The sequence below is a fragment of the Saccostrea cucullata genome, unplaced genomic scaffold, assembly GCF_032062105.1.
Source record: "Saccostrea cucullata isolate Sc308-1 unplaced genomic scaffold, CSIRO_AGI_Scuc_v1 ctg693, whole genome shotgun sequence".
Classification (NCBI taxonomy): domain Eukaryota; kingdom Metazoa; phylum Mollusca; class Bivalvia; order Ostreida; family Ostreidae; genus Saccostrea; species Saccostrea cuccullata.
The window spans coordinates 166,734-185,120 of NW_026923875.1; the positions used below are offsets into that span (position 1 = coordinate 166,734).

Genomic DNA, 18,387 nt, shown 5'->3' on the forward strand with positions numbered 1-18,387 from the left:
TAAATTATTTAATTATATAATGAAAGAACAATTTCAGAAGATTCTAGTCCATGAAATTTTTTTTGGATCGTGGGGTGGGCTCCTAATTTTTTCAAAAGTTAAAGATGCTCAATTTCACCCATTTTCTTAAAAAACCAAGAACATTGCAGTTTCACAATGTCTGAGTTTCCAAACTTTGACTCTCAGACGAATTTTTTTTATATGAACTGAAGGCTCTAAGTCTCTACTTTATGTTGATGTTCGAAATGGGACCTTAAGACTTGGTCGGTTAATTGGTATATTGACAGGGCCATTTTATGGAGTTTGTGAACCTACCTCTTTTATTAAATTAGAGTTTTCATCAAATAATCAGTTCATCTATGAACTTAATGTTTTCTATATTGGGTCATAGGAGATATAACAAGAGGCCCAGGGGCCACATCGCTCACCTGAGCAATTTGCTAGGAATAAGCACATATCAGATCCCTACTGAAAGTTTACTGAGTTTGGGGGGAAAGGGGGGGGGGAGAGGGGGCTTACATGAATATTATCCTCATAGGGGGTCATGGTTTGAACAAACATGAATTTACACTACCTGAGGATGATTCCATAAAAATATCACTAAGCATGGATTTGAAGTTCTTGAAAAGATTTTAAAAGGTTTCTCTATATATTCCTATGTAAAACTTTGATCGTTCATTTTGGCCCCACCCTACCCTCTGGGGTCATGATTTGAAAACTTGAATCTATGCTACCTGAGGATGATTCCACATGAGTTTCATCTTTCCTGGCCTAGTGGTTCTGGAGAAGAAGATTTTAAAAGATTTTTCCTGTAAATTCCTATGCAAAACTTTGATCGTTCATTTTGGCCCCACCCTTGCCCTGGGGGTCATGATTTGAACAAACTTGAATCTACGCTACCTGAGGATGATTCCACATGAGTTTTATCTTTCCTGGCCTAGTGGTTCAGGAGGAGAAGATTTTTAAAGATTTTTCCTATATATTCCTATGTAAAACTTGGGTCGGCCATTTTGACCCCACCCTTGCCCCGGGGGTCATGATTTGAACAAACTTGAATCTACGCTACCTGAGGATGATTCCACATGAGTTTCATCTTTCCTGGCCTAGTGGTTCTGGAGGAGAAGATTTTTAAAGACTTTTCCTATATATTCCTATGTAAAACTTGGGTCGGCCATTTTGACCCCACCCTTGCCCCGGGGGTCATGATTTGAACAAACTTGAATCTACACTACCTGAGGATGATTCCACATGAGTTTCATCTTTCCTGGCCTAGTGGTTCTGAAGGAGAAGATTTTTAAAGATTTTTCCTATATATTCCTATGTAAAACTTGGGTCGGCCATTTTGGCCCCACCCTTGCCCCGGGGGTCATGATTTGAACAAACTTGAATCTACACTACCTGAGGATGATTCCTTATGAGTTTCATCTTTCCTGGCCTAGTGGTTCTGGAGGAGAAGATTTTTAAAGATTTTTCCTATATATTCCTATGTAAAACTTGGGTCGGCCATTTTGGCCCCATCCTTGCCCCGGGGGTCATGATTTGAACAAACTTGAATCTACACTACCTGAGGATGATTCAACATGAGTTTCATCTTTCCTGGCCCAGTGGTTCTGGAGAAGAAGATGTTTAAAAGATATTTCCTATATATTTCTATGTAAAACTTGGGTCGGCCATTTTGGCCCCACCCTTGCCCCGGGGGTCATGATTTGAACAAACTTGAATCTACACTACCTGAGGATGATTCCACATGAGTTTCATCTTTCCTGGCCCAGTGGTTCTTGAGAAGAAGATTTTTAAAAAATGCCATTTATTTTTAATAAATTCATGATTATCTCCCCTTGGAAAAGGACTTGGCCCTTTATTTGAACAAATTTAAATCCCCTTTACCCAAGGATACTCTGTACCAAGTTTGGTTGAAATTGGCCCAGTGGTTCTTGAGAAGAAGATGAAAATGTGAAAAGTTTACAACGACGACGACGCGACAACGACGACAACGACGACTACAACGACAGACAACGGACAAATTGTGATCAGAAAAGCTCACTTGAGCCTTTGGCTCAGGTGAGCTAATATGTCTGCCTATATGGTATTGTGATTAAGGTATGTCACTCGTGAAATTTGTCAAATCAAGGATTTATTGAGAAGTATTGAGAGTGACTTAAAATCGCAGTGAAAATAGGGGGTCAGTGTTCATCTTACTGATCTACAGTACAGTGAAATTGACCTTTTTGCACTTAAATTTTAACTTGTTGGTTAATTACTTAAACTTTTATTATATTTTATCAGATGTAACCATGGCAAAAAATATGATCTTATTTCATGTAAAATATTTTGAATAATTTTTATCATTGAAAAAATCTTACAAATTAATGCGCGTAAATTATTGTGGGACCTTTTTGCACTAAAAAGTAACATTTTTGGGGGGTATAAAAAATCTAAATAGGCAATAAAACATTTTCTTAAATCAAGCTTTTTACGACTTAAGTGCCGATCAGTCATAAGTATCGAGAACTTTAAAATAATGAAAGAAAAAGTTGGAGTAAGTGATTTTAATTTTTAAATATTGGTCAAAATAAGTGATTTTCAGACAAAAAATGTTATAAATTTTATAGTCTACTGACGTATTTGATATATCTTCATATTTTGGCAAAGTTTGTTGAAGGAAGGTGTAAAAATTGTCCCAAAAATATAAAGTAGGACATGTATTACATATTCCTAGCATTATCATAATGAAATATATTCTCCGAGTAAAAGTATGTTAGCCTTAAGTTCCAAGATATTAAATTTAATAAATGTGCAGATTTGCTGAATTATCTGCTTAATCCTTCCACCACAAAAAACAGTCCCTCACAAATCTTGCTTATTTATAACTTTTTGAGCAGTTTTTTCATTGAATGTTAAAATATTAACATTGTTGAAATAAAATATGTTATAAAAATTCAATTTTAATAAATAGTTTTAAATAATAGGTTCTGTGTGAACTTTTCCAAAAAAACTGACTAGGAGAGGTCAGAGGTCACCGAGCAAACAGGTTGGTTGTTGAAGGGCTCCTAGAAAAAAACCTTTAAAATGTGATATTTTATCGACAGAAGTGAGTACATAGATGTATAGATAAGTCTGTTTGTATGTAGAGACATTAATGTGAAGATTTAGGAGATTTTTGATAGTTCTTTTTGTGTCATTTGTTAATCTCCTTTCGGAATGCTCCGACGTAAACAATGAGAACAGCTCACCAGTGAACATTGTCCATTGTGATACACACGTAGTTTACACTGCAGTGTATTTATCCCTCATTGAATAGGTGAAGATCATACTTGGTTCCTAGTTCTATGTGTGTTTCGTGTGTAACTTTATGATAAACATGTCAAACACATCAGTGTCTGAAACAACAAAACTGCTTGAGGAAACTCGGGCAATCGTTTATGATCAAGAGCATGAACAACATAACAGGCACCTCAGAGAGAGTGAGATAACCCTATCATCCATACACTCACTTTTAAGTGAAATGAATTCCAAACTTTCTAACATTGAAATTAAGAACAATGCCCTTGACATTAGACTCACAACTATCGAGAAAAAAATGTGCTCTCTAGATGAAATTCAAGGTACTCTTAACTCAATGAAGTACCACCTCAATAAAGTAGAAGATGAAATGAAAAGCACGAAAAAAGATCTGCAAAATCTAGAATCAAACGTAAACTCCCTGGGAAACTTGTTTGACTCGGTGAAAGAAGATACAAAATCAAATAAAAACATGATTATCAATGACAGAAAAGATATTGAACATTGTAGACAAGCTCAGAAGTCAACAGAATCAGAGCTAAAGGCTGTTAAGGAAATGAATTCTAGTCTCCAAGAATCTGTAACTGACTTGAAGGCACGCTCAATGCGCGACAATCTGGTATTCACAGGAATACGGGAACATGCGTGGGAAAACACGGAACAGGTACTGCAAGATTTCCTCCAAAGAAAGTACAGACTGGAATACCCATTAGATTTTGAAAGGGTTCACAGAATGGGCAAGTATAATGAGTTTAGTAAGTTCCCGAGAAAAATAGTGGCCAAATTTTCATTTTTCAAGGACAAGGACCATATACTATCGAACGCAGCTAGAAGACTCAAGGGAAGTGGAGTGTATGTGAACGAACAGTTCCCACCAGAGATCGAGGGAAAAGGAAAAAGTTGTACCCTTTGATGAAACAAGCAAAACTGGATCACAAGCGTGCAAAGTTGGTGCGTGACAAACTCTTTATTAACGGGAAGGAATACATTCCGCAGGAAGACACCCCCGTTTTTAGATCCGAGTGGAACAGTGAATCCGCCCTTGATCAGATCAACAGAACACCGAATGACCGCAATTTAAAGAGGGCGCGAGTATCATCAACACCGGACAAGTAGGAACGCGCAGGAAAAACGGACAAACAGTGCTCTTGAATTCCTAACATTGAATGTGTGCGGCATAAAAAACCGACTCAATTATAGCGAGTTTTCAGAGAACATGTTAAAATACGATGTGATCGGATTCACCGAGACCAAAACAGATGACACGGACAGTATCTGTATACCTGGATATGTCACGTACGTTAAAAATCGACATAAGTTAAAAAAAACTAGATCTGGTGGAATTTTAGTAGCAATAAGGGACAGTATTGTGAAATATGTACAAATTATCAAAACTGATTGTAAATATGTTTTGTGGTTTAGAATCAACAAAGTTCTTTTTAACACAAGTGATGATATATTATTCGGGGTTTGCTATATTCCTCCCGAAGGAAGTAAATACTCCTCTAATGATTGTTTTTTAGAAATAGAACAAGAATTGATTACTCTAGCAAATGATAATAGAAATGTCTGTTTAATGGGAGATTTTAATGCTAGAACTGGTCACCTACCTGATTATTTTATTCCCAATAGCTTTTTGTCAAAAGAACATATATGTGATGATTTTTCTCACAATGAAATTGAAGCACGAACTATTATTTTTGAGAAATATTCAATACCTTTACAAAGAATTGTCCAAGAATCGAATATTAACAATTTCGGATATAAATTAGTAGATTTTTGCAAAAACAATGATATTTATATAGTCAATAGCCGTTTAGGAAATGATAAGAACATTGGTGCTGTCACGTGTAAAAACTGTAGTACGGTTGATTATGTCCTAGCTAGCGTAAAAGTTTTAGAAGTTATACAAGATTTTAATATTCACGATTTCTGCAATTTATTTTCAGATGTACATAAACCGTTATCTTTTACAATTTCCAGTCTTGATATACGGTCTGAAAATGTTCGCGTAGGTGAGAATCAGTCAAGTGTGAAACTGTGGTGTCAAGACAAAGCAAATCAATATAGTAGTAAAATCTCACTGCCCAGCGTAGAGGCTATTGAAAACTTTTTGAATGAATTATCTACTCGTGATGATACAATTAGCGGAGCGGACATTTCTAAGGTAGCAAATGATATAAGTAAGGTTTTTACAAATGCAGCCAGAGAAACATTTGGATTGCAGAAGAAAATAACACCAGATAGTAAACAAAGTAAACCGTGGTTTAATAAAGATTGTAGAACTGCTAGGAAAAAATATCATTTAGCAAAAAGAATGCACAATAGACAAAAATCAGTAGAAAATAAACTAAATCTTACTTCCACGAGTAGAGAATATAAAAAGACCATGGATAAATGCATACAGAAATATAGAAATGATCTATCAGATAAACTAAAAAACTTACGCTCAACAAACTCGAAAGATTACTGGAAAATTTTAAACGCTTCCAATAAAGAACAAAAATGTGCAGTTGATATTGATGACATGTACAAATTTCTGAAAGATATCAATGAAAATGACTATGAAGAGCAAATTTCATTTCAAGATAATTCAGCACCTGTTGCAAATGAGATTAATGACACACCAGATATATCTGATGAGGTTTTAAACTCTGTAATCAGCGAAGAAGAAATAAGGAAGGCGGTTAAAAAAATAAAAAAATGGAAAATCTCCGGGATTTGATAGTATTTTGAATGAACATATTTCATCAACATTATCTATATTTATGCCAGTTTATATTAAAGAATTTCCACCCTCACAATTTTATAGGTTTAAAGTACAATAAGTGCATTTATTTTCATTCAATATACTCTAAACTTTCCATTTATTGCAAAAAATGTATAGGTCACCATGTTATTTAAGATGCGAAACACAAATAAACAGAAGTGTATGTCAACATAAAAAATTGTATATTTTTTGTAAACAGTATTGAGAAAAATATGTAAAAGCTGGTTAAAATGCATAATTCTGATGCTGAGTGTTCCTTAATACTTCCTACCTAGGAGATACTTTTGAATTTTACACTAAAGCAAATGGCTGATGGAAAGACCTTAGACGGAGTTATTGCCCTTGTAAACATTTCTTAAAGATTGAATGATTGATTAAATATAGAAAATATGCATTTTTAAAATTCTTTAACTAAACAATATTTATCATTACACCTATTGTAAAGCATTCTTCCAAGAGATATTTTTCTATAAGGTATGAATTTAAACTAATTACAGTTTTTGCAAAAATCTGTGACATCATGGGAGGGTGGAATTACCTTAAATTCTTTAACATGATATATGAAAGTGGACTTGTCCCAGAAGAATGGTTAATTGGTTTAATTAAGCCAATATATAAAAACAAAGGCGATCCCACAAAGCCTGATAATTATCGCCCTATTACTCTACTAAGCTGCCTAGGAAAAGTGTTCACATGTATTCTTAATAACAGGTTGGAAGATTATGCAAATGAAATTGATTTATTGAAAGAAAATCAAGCTGGTTTCAGGAAATACTATTCTACACTAGATCATATTTTAACATTACAGTTTCTATCAAATATTTTAATGCAAAGAAAGAAAAAATTATTCTGTGCTTTCGTTGACTTTAAACAAGCCTTTGATACTGTATGGCGGAATGGCTCTGGGCCAAGCTACAAATTAATGGAATAAAAGGCAAATGTTTTCAATATATTCAAAATATGTATAAAGGTATTAAGTCTATGGTGAAAATGAATGGCATGTCCACAGAATTTTTTAGCTGCAATGTAGGAGTAAGACAGGGAGAAAACCTCTCGCCATTTCTATTTTCCATGTATATTAATGATCTTGAAGATTTTTTACTTAACAAGAATGTTGTAGGCTTGCAAAGTATTTCAAGTACTATTGAGAATGAATTACTAATGTATTTTAAACTGTTAGTGCTTTTATATGCAGATGATACTGTTATTATGGCTGAATCAGCCGATGAATTACAACATGCAATTAACGAATTTCAAAAATATTGTTTGCAATGGAAGTTAAAAGTTAATGTCGAAAAAACGAAGATCATGGTATTTTCAAAAGGTCCAATGATAAAAAGAAAATTTTATTACGACAACTTAGTTATTGAAAACGTTAAAGAATTTAAATATCTAGGCGTTGTATTTTCACGCTCTGGTTCCTTTTGTAAAACAAAAAAACACTTATATGAACAAGCTCAAAAAGCGATGTATGGAATTATAAGAAAAATCAGACAATTCAAATTACCAGTTGACTGTCAATTTGATCTTTTTGATAGAGTTGTAGTACCAGTCTTACTATATGGCTCTGAAGTATGGGGCTACGAAAACCTTGATATTGTAGAACGTTTACACTTGAAGTTTTTAAAGCATGTATTTAATTTGAAAAGTTCCACGCCATCGTACATGGTCTATGGTGAAACAGGTCGCTTTCCTCTGTACATCTCAGTATACTGTAGAATGATTTCATTTTGGGCAAAGCTTTTTTCAGGCCCACCAACTAAAATTGTAAATGTTTTATACAAACATATGTTTAAACTGTACTGTGATGGAAATTTAACAAACCCATGGTTAGATTGTATACAGAAAATATGTAATATATGTGGTTTACCAAATGTATGGTACGAACAGAGTGCCAATATGAATTATAAATGGATAACTGCTACCGTAAAACAAATATTACAAGATCAATTAATTCAAAAGTGGTCTAGTGACGTTAATAATTCTTCAAAAGGACAAACTTACAGAATCTTTAAACAAAATTTTGGATTTGAAAATTATATAATAAGTTGTCTCCTAAATTAAGAGCAATATTTATGAAATTTCGTACCACAAATCACCGTTTACCAATAGAGACAGGAAGATGGCAAGGTTTACCACTGTGCGATAGAATATGTACACTTTGTAAAAACAATCAAATTGCAGATGAATTTCATTATATTTTAGAATGTAAAACTTTATCTAATGTGAGAAAGAATTACCTGGGCAATTATTATTCTTCTAGACCGAATGTTATTAAATTCATGGAAATTATGTCAACCTCAAACGAAAAAGTGATGAAAAAACTTTGTGTATTTATCCAAAAAATCTATGCTGCTGTCTGTCCTCCTTGATATGTTTCCCCACTCCTTTTTTTCTACCATTAATCTTTTGTTATGTTTTTTATATTGTGTATGTACCTCTGACCAGACTGTTTATATTGTATATAATGTATATATGTTATTTATGCACAATACCCCATGTACCAATAGATTGGCCTGGGTGAATAAACTGAACTTGACTTAATATTATCAATTTTAGATATGAATTTGTTCAATTAAATACTGTTAAAACACTCTTTACTCATAGTTTTGCAATAATGATAAAGCTTTCAGAGATGTTCAGTTCATTTCTATATCTATGTGTCTTTTGAAGATTGGTTGTCCTTTGATTTTTGTTCCTTAATTTGAGAATTGTTAGGATGACAACTTTGAACATTTAACCTGTGAACCTGTGAAACTTTGACTTGTACTCGGTACTTTCTTTCATTGAGCATTGACAGAAATTTGTTGTGCCAGCATCTAATGTAACACTGGACATCAGTTTTTACATTTTTATTCAAGGGACATAGATTATTTGAACATGCAACTAACAATTTACTCCTTTCTTAAAGACTCTGAACAAAATGCTCTGAAACCACTGTGCTATTTGAGACCCTGGAAAAAGTGCATTTATAAGCACTGAAAGAAGATAGTAGGTTTGAAATATATACTTAGATGTTCGGTCTTTTAGTATCCAAGAATCTTCTTTTTTAAAATTTGATATTAATAAACTTACATGCACTGGCATTGGATATTTCACAAGTTCAATTAATTAAATAATTAAGAAATTAATTTACTTTAAATTTTGCCTTTAATGGCATTGGTATGACATCCTGTTTAAAAATCGATTTTACTATTTGATCATTAAAGATATTATTTCAATTGAATTTCAGAATTTATTTTCAAAGCTGCTGTCAGAAAAAAATATTTACCTACTTACATATACCTAACTTGAGATTTTGGGTCACGTTAGGGGAAACAAAGATATTTTTAATGATGGCCTTACTGTGTAATTTGGGATTTTTTTTTACCTAAAATAAAAACAAATCATACTTACTTGTGAAGGAAACTGCTGTAATTCATATTTTTTTTTCATCTTCTCATTTTGAAGCATTTCTTCAGCACCTTTGATATAAAAGAAATCAGTTAAAATGGATGTGATTACTAGGTGTATTACAAACAATGCAGAATGCATAACTTATCATTTTTTTGGCTCCTCTCATTCTGGATATAAAGTTGTTTAAGAATTTTTTTCTGTTAAAAATATACTGGTATTTCATTTTGGCAAGTAAACTCATTTTAACTAGATATATCTCCATAGGACATGAATGTCCCACCAAGGGTATATTAGTAATAAAACATGAAAGTTTGTATTAGTGTATGGAATTTGATCAGAATATCTCGAATTGTTGAATTGTTTAAATCAGTATGTATCAGCATATGAAGTTTGACACCAATTTCAGAAAAAAAGGTCAAAATCAGTTGAAAAGCTCTCATCAGTATGTTTAAGCATACAGAGTTGAAAAAAATATTATGATTGGTTTCTTTAAAACTGACTTAACATAAATTACTAAAACTGAGGTCAAGGTCAAATGAAAGATCAAGGTCAAAAATGTTAATGCAGTTGTATAGCTCAGTATTTATCAACATGTGAAGTTTGATAACACAATTTTGAATGGTATGTTTCAAACTTAACTAAACACTTAATTTAAGTAAACTGAGGTCAAGGTCAAATGAAAGGTCGAGGTAAAAAAGGCTGACACAGTTGAATATTTCTCATCTGTATGTATCAGCATATGAAGTTGGATAACATATTTTGGATGGTTTCTTTAAAACTGAGTAAATATTAATTAGAAGTGAGGTCAAGGTAAAAAAAAGGTCAAGGTAAAAGGAAGGTCAAGTTAAAAAATGTTGATGCAATTGTATAGTTCTCATCAGTATGTATCAACATGTGAAGTTTGATAGCACCATCTTTAATGGTATGTTTAAAACTGAGCTAAAAACTAATTTAAGTAAAGTGCAGTCAAGTTCAAGATAAAGGTCATTGTAAAAAACTGTTGATACATTTCAGAGCTCTCATTAATATCTATAAGCATTTGAAGTTTGATGAAAGTCTCTTGTACAGTTTCTTTGATATTGAACTTTGAACTGAGCTAAACACAAAGTGTGACAGAAAGACAGAAGGATGGACTGATGGAAGACAACATGACAAACACTATATGCCCCTGTCATATTCATGGCGGGGCATCAAAAACTTAATTTGCAGTCAGATTCATCAATCTATATTTTTAAGAGTGAACTCATTTAGCAACTTCATGGTTTTTAGGTATGTGCTACAGAGTATTAACACTACCTACCTTTTGTGGATGAGAACTGCAAAAGGGCCTGCTTTAGATCTTGAAAAGGGCAGACAATATTTTCAGTGAGATTTTCAAAATCTTTCTTTACTTCTGATTCCACCAAACTTTCTTTCTTTGAATTTTCTTTTGTTCTCAACAATAAACATCGTCTTTCGTCTGAGAGTGGTTCAAACTTCTTGCTGAAATTTACAAAAAGCTAACTGACATCTTTAAATTTATTGCCTATTATTTTTTTTATACATTGATAATTTAATTTTCTCTCTTTATCATTCTAATGCCTTTGTGAATGAAATGAAATGCCAAATAATACTTCAGTATAAAACTACCTAAACCAAAGACCCCTTAACTCAGGGATCATAAGTATAAAAAGTATTGGTAACATTAAAAAAACTTCAGAAGAAAAAAATATATTCCTCACCTTGACTTTTTAAAATGCTTGCTGTTTGAATCCCCTTCTTCATCTGCAAAAATAATAATAATAATAATTTGCATAAGTTTCATATACTTCAAACAATTTAGATTGATAATGCTTAAATGTATTTTGTTCACATTAATTTTATTTATACTCAGTAAGGGTACATAAAATTAAATTTTACTGTTTTCATCCTGCACACATCCATTCTGAGGTAGTTTATTGCAATTTTTATCAATTGAAAGTTATTTTATTAAAAACAGGATGTGTTTGTAAAACACTTTGCGCTGCTAAAATGCACTTTGAAAAATTATGCACTTTGAAAAAAATTCAAAGTGTGTTAAATTTTGGAGCAAATAAATGCACTCTGAAATTTTTTTTATTTCAAAGTGCATCAATATCGACCAAGTTAACGCACTTTGAAAAATGTGCACGACTTAAAGTATTCAATGTTTTAGCAAATTTTTGGTATGAGAAAAAATTGTTTAAACCTGGTTAAAAACTTTTTGCTGATGAAGTCACTTTAGGATATGAGAGGGAGACATTTTACATATGACCCTTAGGGGTACAGGAAATGCAACAAAAAGGAGTCTAAATAAAGTTTGTATCCTGATTAAAAATAATTTGCTAACACAATATAACGGTCTTTTTATAATTATTTGATACATTTTTAGAAGTATAATTTTATTCCAATTCCTGTGCAAGATGATGTTATTTTTTTTTTTAACAGTTAGATGTATTTAAATAAGGGATGTCAAATCGGTCAATTTTTAATACGCTGTTACTCGGACGTTTTTCCGATCGAGATCAAGTTATCCTTTAACAGAGTGGATTTACGATCTTCGTAAACTTTTCCATCCTAGAATTTATAAAATTAGGAGATGGTATGTTGTAGATTGGTGCTAGGATGGCTGTAAGATTTTTAAAGCCTTTAATTTGTATTCAACCATTTGCTTTAATTTGCACGTAATCAAATGCATCCATATCAACAATCGCACGTGCAATTTCGTCTGTCTCTTTCCCCGAGAATTTACTGCTTCTGGAAAATTGACAAAATTATCTTATTTAAACATAATATACTTTAAACGATGTTCAATGAAAACTAATAATTAGAGCAAACTAAATATAAGGGTAGAAGACAACAGAAGGTGAGAAAAGCCAGGTAGGTAGCAGGTGCCTGGTCACGGTAATTACTGTATAAACACTGCCATAGGCGATAACGGCCATTTAGAGGCGCAGAAAACCCTAATTACTGTATGTACAAGCGCAATGAATATTTGAGGGTTTAAAACCAATGTTTTAATGCACTAATAAATATGCTTAGAAATACTTTAAAATATACATCCGAGTATTCGAATACCTATTTTAGTATTCGATACTCAGACGTTCGATTGAGTACCCAGTACTCGTTGACATCCCTAATTTAAATATATTAATCTTATAATAAATATTAAAAAAAAATATTTATGCATTTTATATTCATATTTTTGGTTTGCATTAAAATATGTGAATACTTTGGCCAATGCTTTTTCAATTGGCTATTGTTGCTTAGATCGGCAATATAACCCCCCAGCCTCTACTTAATAGAGCAGGAGAGTGCTCTATTACTGATATTATATTTTCAAAGGAATTAAATCTTGCTCAATTTTTCATTATTTTACATTAACTTAAATTTATGGAGCTAATCATAAATACATTTATTTGGTTACTATTATATAATCAAAGGATAATTAAAGAAATTAGTTGAGGGTTCTCCTATCTGTCGTTTCCTCTTTCTTGATGAGGATAGATCAATTCATCTGGTTTTCGAAAGAAATATAATGAAAAATGTTGTCTATTACTTAAATCCATGGTAAAAATGTTGATTTGCATTTTTAACACACTTTGATAAATTTAACAAAGTGTGCCAATGTTGTCCTAAATTTGACCCACTTAGAGAAAAATTTTTCGAAGTGTGTTGATTTTGTCCTAATTGCAACACGCTTTAAAAAGAATTTTCAAAGTACATAATTTTTTCAATGTGCATTGCCACAATGCACCAGCCGGAAACAAAGTTTGAAAAAGCTAATTTTAGCATACAGGTCATAGTCAAGGTCACAATCACAATCATTGAAATGGATGTCATTTGAAATAGCTAAAGTAGTAGAGTATACATACCAAAGATGAAGTCCTTACATGTATCTCTCATGGTTCAAAAGTTATGGTTAAGATTAAAGTTGACAACAGACAGATAAACAGATAAACAGACAGGATAAAAACAATATACGCCCCAGATCTTTCTGGTCGCATAAAAACAAAAGATGTTTGCGAAACACTTAAAATGATAATCCCCTTCCCAAAATTAAGGGACAAAGGGCATAACTGTGTCCAAAATTGCTCAATCGTACCTAAAACAGAACTTGACCTAGAACTTTTTTTTCAATTAAATAATTACATTTACCTCTCTTCCCTGGGCTTTCACCAAGCCTTTCTGATTCAGAAATTTCTGATTTTGGTGGCTCCTTCTGAAAAAAAGGGGAAAAACTTTCACTCTTTAAAATTAGGCGTTAAATTTCTCCAAAGAATGGGAGCGCTATATTCCTTCTCTCCAATCTCTTTTTGCTCTCTTTCTCAGAGACATCATCAAAATGGAATGAATAAGTATTTAAACCCTTTACACATACTACTTTAGTGCTTTGCAACTGTTGAACTTCCAAACAAATATCTCTAAAGACTTGTGGATCATCTGTTGTTACAACAACTTCCTCTTGACTTCTTTCACTCTTATGATCTAAGGAAAAAGAAAACACAGTCAGACAAATCATCACAGATATTTAAGTTGTAATGAATGGAATAAATAATGTCATAAAGAGAGGATATCTATATCATGTGATTTGATTTTGGCTTTATCCAACAAGTTGAAAAGGTGTATATTCGTGAGGCTTGCCGAGTGAATATACACCATTTCAAGGATCGAGTTGAATAAAGCCAATATCAATCAAACAATTACAGATGTTCTATTTATCTCATACAACTTTCGTTTTAACAAAACTTTGAGATTTCCCCTGCAGAACTACATGAATGAAGCCTGGGATCATGTCAAAACTGCAAGTGCTATTGATACAGCATTTACCCGTGGATAAAGCATAAGTTTATCTAATGAGCAGTATCCCCCACACATGAGATATATATTCCATACTGACAATTACTGGTAGGACATAAACTGAGATGGTTCAATAACTTTTATTGAAAGAATATTAATAAGTAAATAAAAGCTTAAAGTCAAAAAGTGGGTTTTTTTGGTGCAAAACTTACTCTTAAAATAGTTTTGAACACAATATTGTGACCTCTTGTAGGCTGTTGATTGAATAAATATACTACTAATATAACTTATCTCTGCACAATTGAAAATGACTAATATTTGCCCAGCTGGTCTTGAGACTGATTTTCCCTACACTATGAAATCACAAATTTTCAGTGCTTTCAAGGTATGGAGAGACCCACAAATTCACAGCCACCATGAAATATAGAAATTATATAATCAGCATCCAACTTAACACTTCTCCAACCATGAAATCAAAGTCACATATCAATAATTTTTCCTCTCAATGTTGTAATTTTCAAAAAAAAAATAAAATAGGAAGGTTGGCAACGAGAATAAAAACATGGCAGTATTTTTTCCATGAAGCAGTACTATAGAATTAAATAAAGAAGTATGGACATAATATTAAATAATTAACTTACTTTCCATCCACTGTAATTGCCTTTTCTGAAATTCCTGCAAATATTTATATAAATATTACATATATATTTGAGAATTTTTCCAATATGATTGATCTTTTACTGTGGACTAAATACCCTACCCCTGGGGTATGACTTGAACACAAATGAATCTATAGTTCCTGAAGACACTTCCGAATTAATATGACCGTCAAATTAAACTTTGAACCAACAATACCCGAGGCTGCAGCGTATCCATATGAGTGAAAAATTCCTGAGAGGGACATTAAACAATATACAATCAATCCTAAGGATGCTTCTACATTAACATGAAAAATATAAATGGCTTTATTGTTCTTTTAAAGAACATTTTAAAAAACCTATGTAAAACTTTCAATCCCCCATTGTGGCCCCTGGCCTCCTACCCCCAGGGGGTCATCATCTGAACAAACTTCAATCTATGCTACTTGAGGATTCCATATCAATATGACAAATCAAGGCCTGGTTATTTCTGAGATAAAATTTTTTCTATATAATCTATAATGTACATGTAAAATTTTGATTGGCAATGGTGGTCTCACCCTACCCCTGGGGGTCAGGAATTGAACAAACTTGAATCTACACTACCTATGAATACTTTTAGATGAGTTTTGCCTGTTTTGGCCGAGTTGTTCTGGAGAAGATTTTTAAAAGATGCCATTTTAATGTTTTTCACTAATTTGAAGAAGACATGGCCCTTAATTTATTTAAAGAAACTTGAATACTCTTGACCAAAGGGTTCTTATGTAGCAAATTTGGTTTAGATTTATTTTTCACCAATTTGAAGAAGGCATGGGCTTTATTTATTTAAAGAAACTTGAATACTCTTTACCAAAGTAAATATTTAGTTTGGTTGAAATTGGCCCTTGGCTCAGATGAATGAACAATAGGCCCATGGGCCACATCCCTCACCTGAGCAATGTGGCTAGGAAAAAAGTAGAAATCAGTTTAGTATTGAAAAGCTTAAATCCATCAGTGGTCCCAACCCTTAAAAGTGAAGAGGCTACAATGTATGTCTTGAAGAAACTTGAATCTACACTAAGTAAGGATGTTTGAACATTTCTTTGACTAACTGTGGCTTTCTTGCCCTTTAAATTTGATCTTACATTGCGCCCCCCCCCCCCCCCCCCACCTCCTGGTGACTGCCCAGGATCATTGAGGAAGCTTCGATACAAATATAAGTAATCATATCTTTGCTTTTCTTGTGGAGATTTTTAAAGATTTCCCTAAATATTCCTATGTAAAAATTTGCTCATCCATTGATGGCTCCACCTTATCCCAAGGGTCATGATTTGAACAAATCTAAATCAATTCCATACTACTTGAGGAAGCTTCGATACAAATATAAGTAATCATATCTTTGCTTTTCTTTTGGAGATTTTTAAAGATTTCCCTATATATTCCTATGTAAATATTTGCTCATCCATTGATGGCTCCACCTTATCCCAAGGGTCATGATTTGAACAAATCTAAATCAATTCCATACTACTTGAGGAAGCTTCGATACAAATATAAGTAATCATATCTTTGCTTTTCTTTTAGAGATTTTTAAAGATTTCCTTATATATTCCTATGTAAAACTTTGCTCATCCATTGATGGCTCCATCCTATCCCAAGGGTCATGATTTGAACCAATTTCAATCTAAACTACCTGAGGATGCTTCCATACAAATTAAGTAATCATAGCTTTGCTGTTCAGGGTTTGAAATTCACTATGTACAACTTGCAAAATGTTAGTTAGAATATCCAAACTACAAGTTAAAATATTTGAAACTTGCAAAAAGTTGTGAATTATTTTTTTCATTTTAACTTTCAGCCCGCAAAGAAACATCCTTTTCAACTGAATTTTACTCTTGCTCTCTTTAGTTACTATTTATATCTGCCATGATTTTAAATTTATGCATTTGTTTATGACTGAATCATGAATTTATGGACAGTAACAGACCTTTTTTTCATAGAATTTAATATGCCTTGAAGTTGTTCAAATAGTGTCGTCATATTACTTAATGAAAACGTGAAATTTTGCAATGGCAAATATATATAATTAACATGCACACATTTTATTTATTTTTAAGAAACTATACACCCATAAAACAAGAGGCCCAGGGGCCACAGCGCTCACCTGAGCACATCAGAACTGAAAGTTTACTGGGGGGGGGGGGGGGGGGGGGGGGGCTTGAATTTTAACCCCCAGGGGTTCATGATTTGAGCTAACTAGAATCTACACTACCTGAAGATGGTTCCATATTAATATCACTAATCATAGCTTTGAAGTACTTGAAAAGAAGATTTTTAAAGGTTTACCTAAAAATCCCTATGTAAAACCTGGGTCAGCCTTTTTGGCTCCACCCTAGCCCCGGGGGTCATGATTTGAACAAACTTGAATGTACACCATCTGAAGATGATTCCACATGAGTTTCATCTCTCCTGGCCCAGTGGTTCTTGAGAAGAAAATTTTTAAAGATTTTTCCTAAATATTCCTATGTGAAACTTGGGTCGGCCATTTTGGCCTCACCCTAGCCCTGGGGGTCATGATTTGAACAAACTTGAATCTACACCATGTGAAGATAATTTCACATGAGTTTCATCTTTCCTGGCCCAGTGGTTCTTGAGGAGAAGATTTTTAAAGATTTTGCCTATTTATTCCTATATAAAACTTGGGTCGGCCATTTTGGCCCCACCCTAGCCCTGGGGGTCATGATTTGAACAAACTTGAATCTACACCATCTGAGGATGATTCCACATGAGTTTCATCTTTCCTTACCCAGTGGTTCTTGAGAAGAAGATTTTTAAAGATTTTGCCTATATATTCCTATATAAAACTTGGGTCGGCCATTTTGGCCCCACCCTAGCCCTGGGGGTCATGATTTGAATAAACTTGAATCTACACCATCTGAGGATGATTCCACATGAGTTTCATCTTTCCTTGCCCAGTGGTTCTTGAGAAGAAGATTTTTAAAGATTTTGCCTATGTATTCCTATATAAAACTTGGGTCGGCCATTTTGGCCCCACCCTAGCCCAGGGGGTCATGATTTGTACAAACTTGAACTACACCATCTGAGGATGATTCCCCATGAGTTTCAGCTTTCCTTGCCCAGTGGTTCTTAAGAAGAAGATTTTTAAAGATTTTTCCTATATATTCCTATGTTAAACTTGGGTCGGCCATTTTGGCCCCACCCTAGCCCCGGGGGTCATGATGTGCACAAACTTGAATCTACACTACCTGAGGATGATTCCACAAATGTTTCATCTTTCCAGGCCCAGTGGTTCTTGAGAAGAAGATTTTCAAAGATTTTTCATATATATTCCTATGTAAAACTTGGGTCGGCCATTTTGGCCCAACCCTAGCCCCGGGGGTCATGATTTGAACAAGAAGATTTTTCAAAAATGCCATTAATTTTTCTCTAATTCATAATTATCTCCCCTTGGTAAAGGGCATGGCCCTTCATTTGAACAAACTTGAATCCCCTTTACCCAAGGATGCT

At 33.4% G+C, this 18,387-nt stretch overlaps 1 protein-coding gene across 2 annotated transcripts in view; it reads right to left on the reverse strand.

Moving 5' to 3' along the window:
- The window catches only part of LOC134265167 (uncharacterized), a 94,499-nt gene that overhangs the window by 41,931 nt on the left and 34,181 nt on the right, over positions 1–18,387 (reverse strand). For both annotated transcript variants that reach the window (XM_062747421.1, XM_062747422.1), the window contains exons 5-10: positions 14,887–14,920; positions 13,827–13,933; positions 13,604–13,667; positions 11,170–11,212; positions 10,749–10,930; positions 9,449–9,516 (exon numbers count right to left, since the gene is read on the reverse strand). In XM_062747421.1, coding sequence (XP_062603405.1) covers positions 9,449–9,516; positions 10,749–10,930; positions 11,170–11,212; positions 13,604–13,667; positions 13,827–13,933; positions 14,887–14,920 — 498 coding nt within the window. The remainder of the gene's footprint in view (positions 1–9,448; positions 9,517–10,748; positions 10,931–11,169; positions 11,213–13,603; positions 13,668–13,826; positions 13,934–14,886; positions 14,921–18,387) is intronic.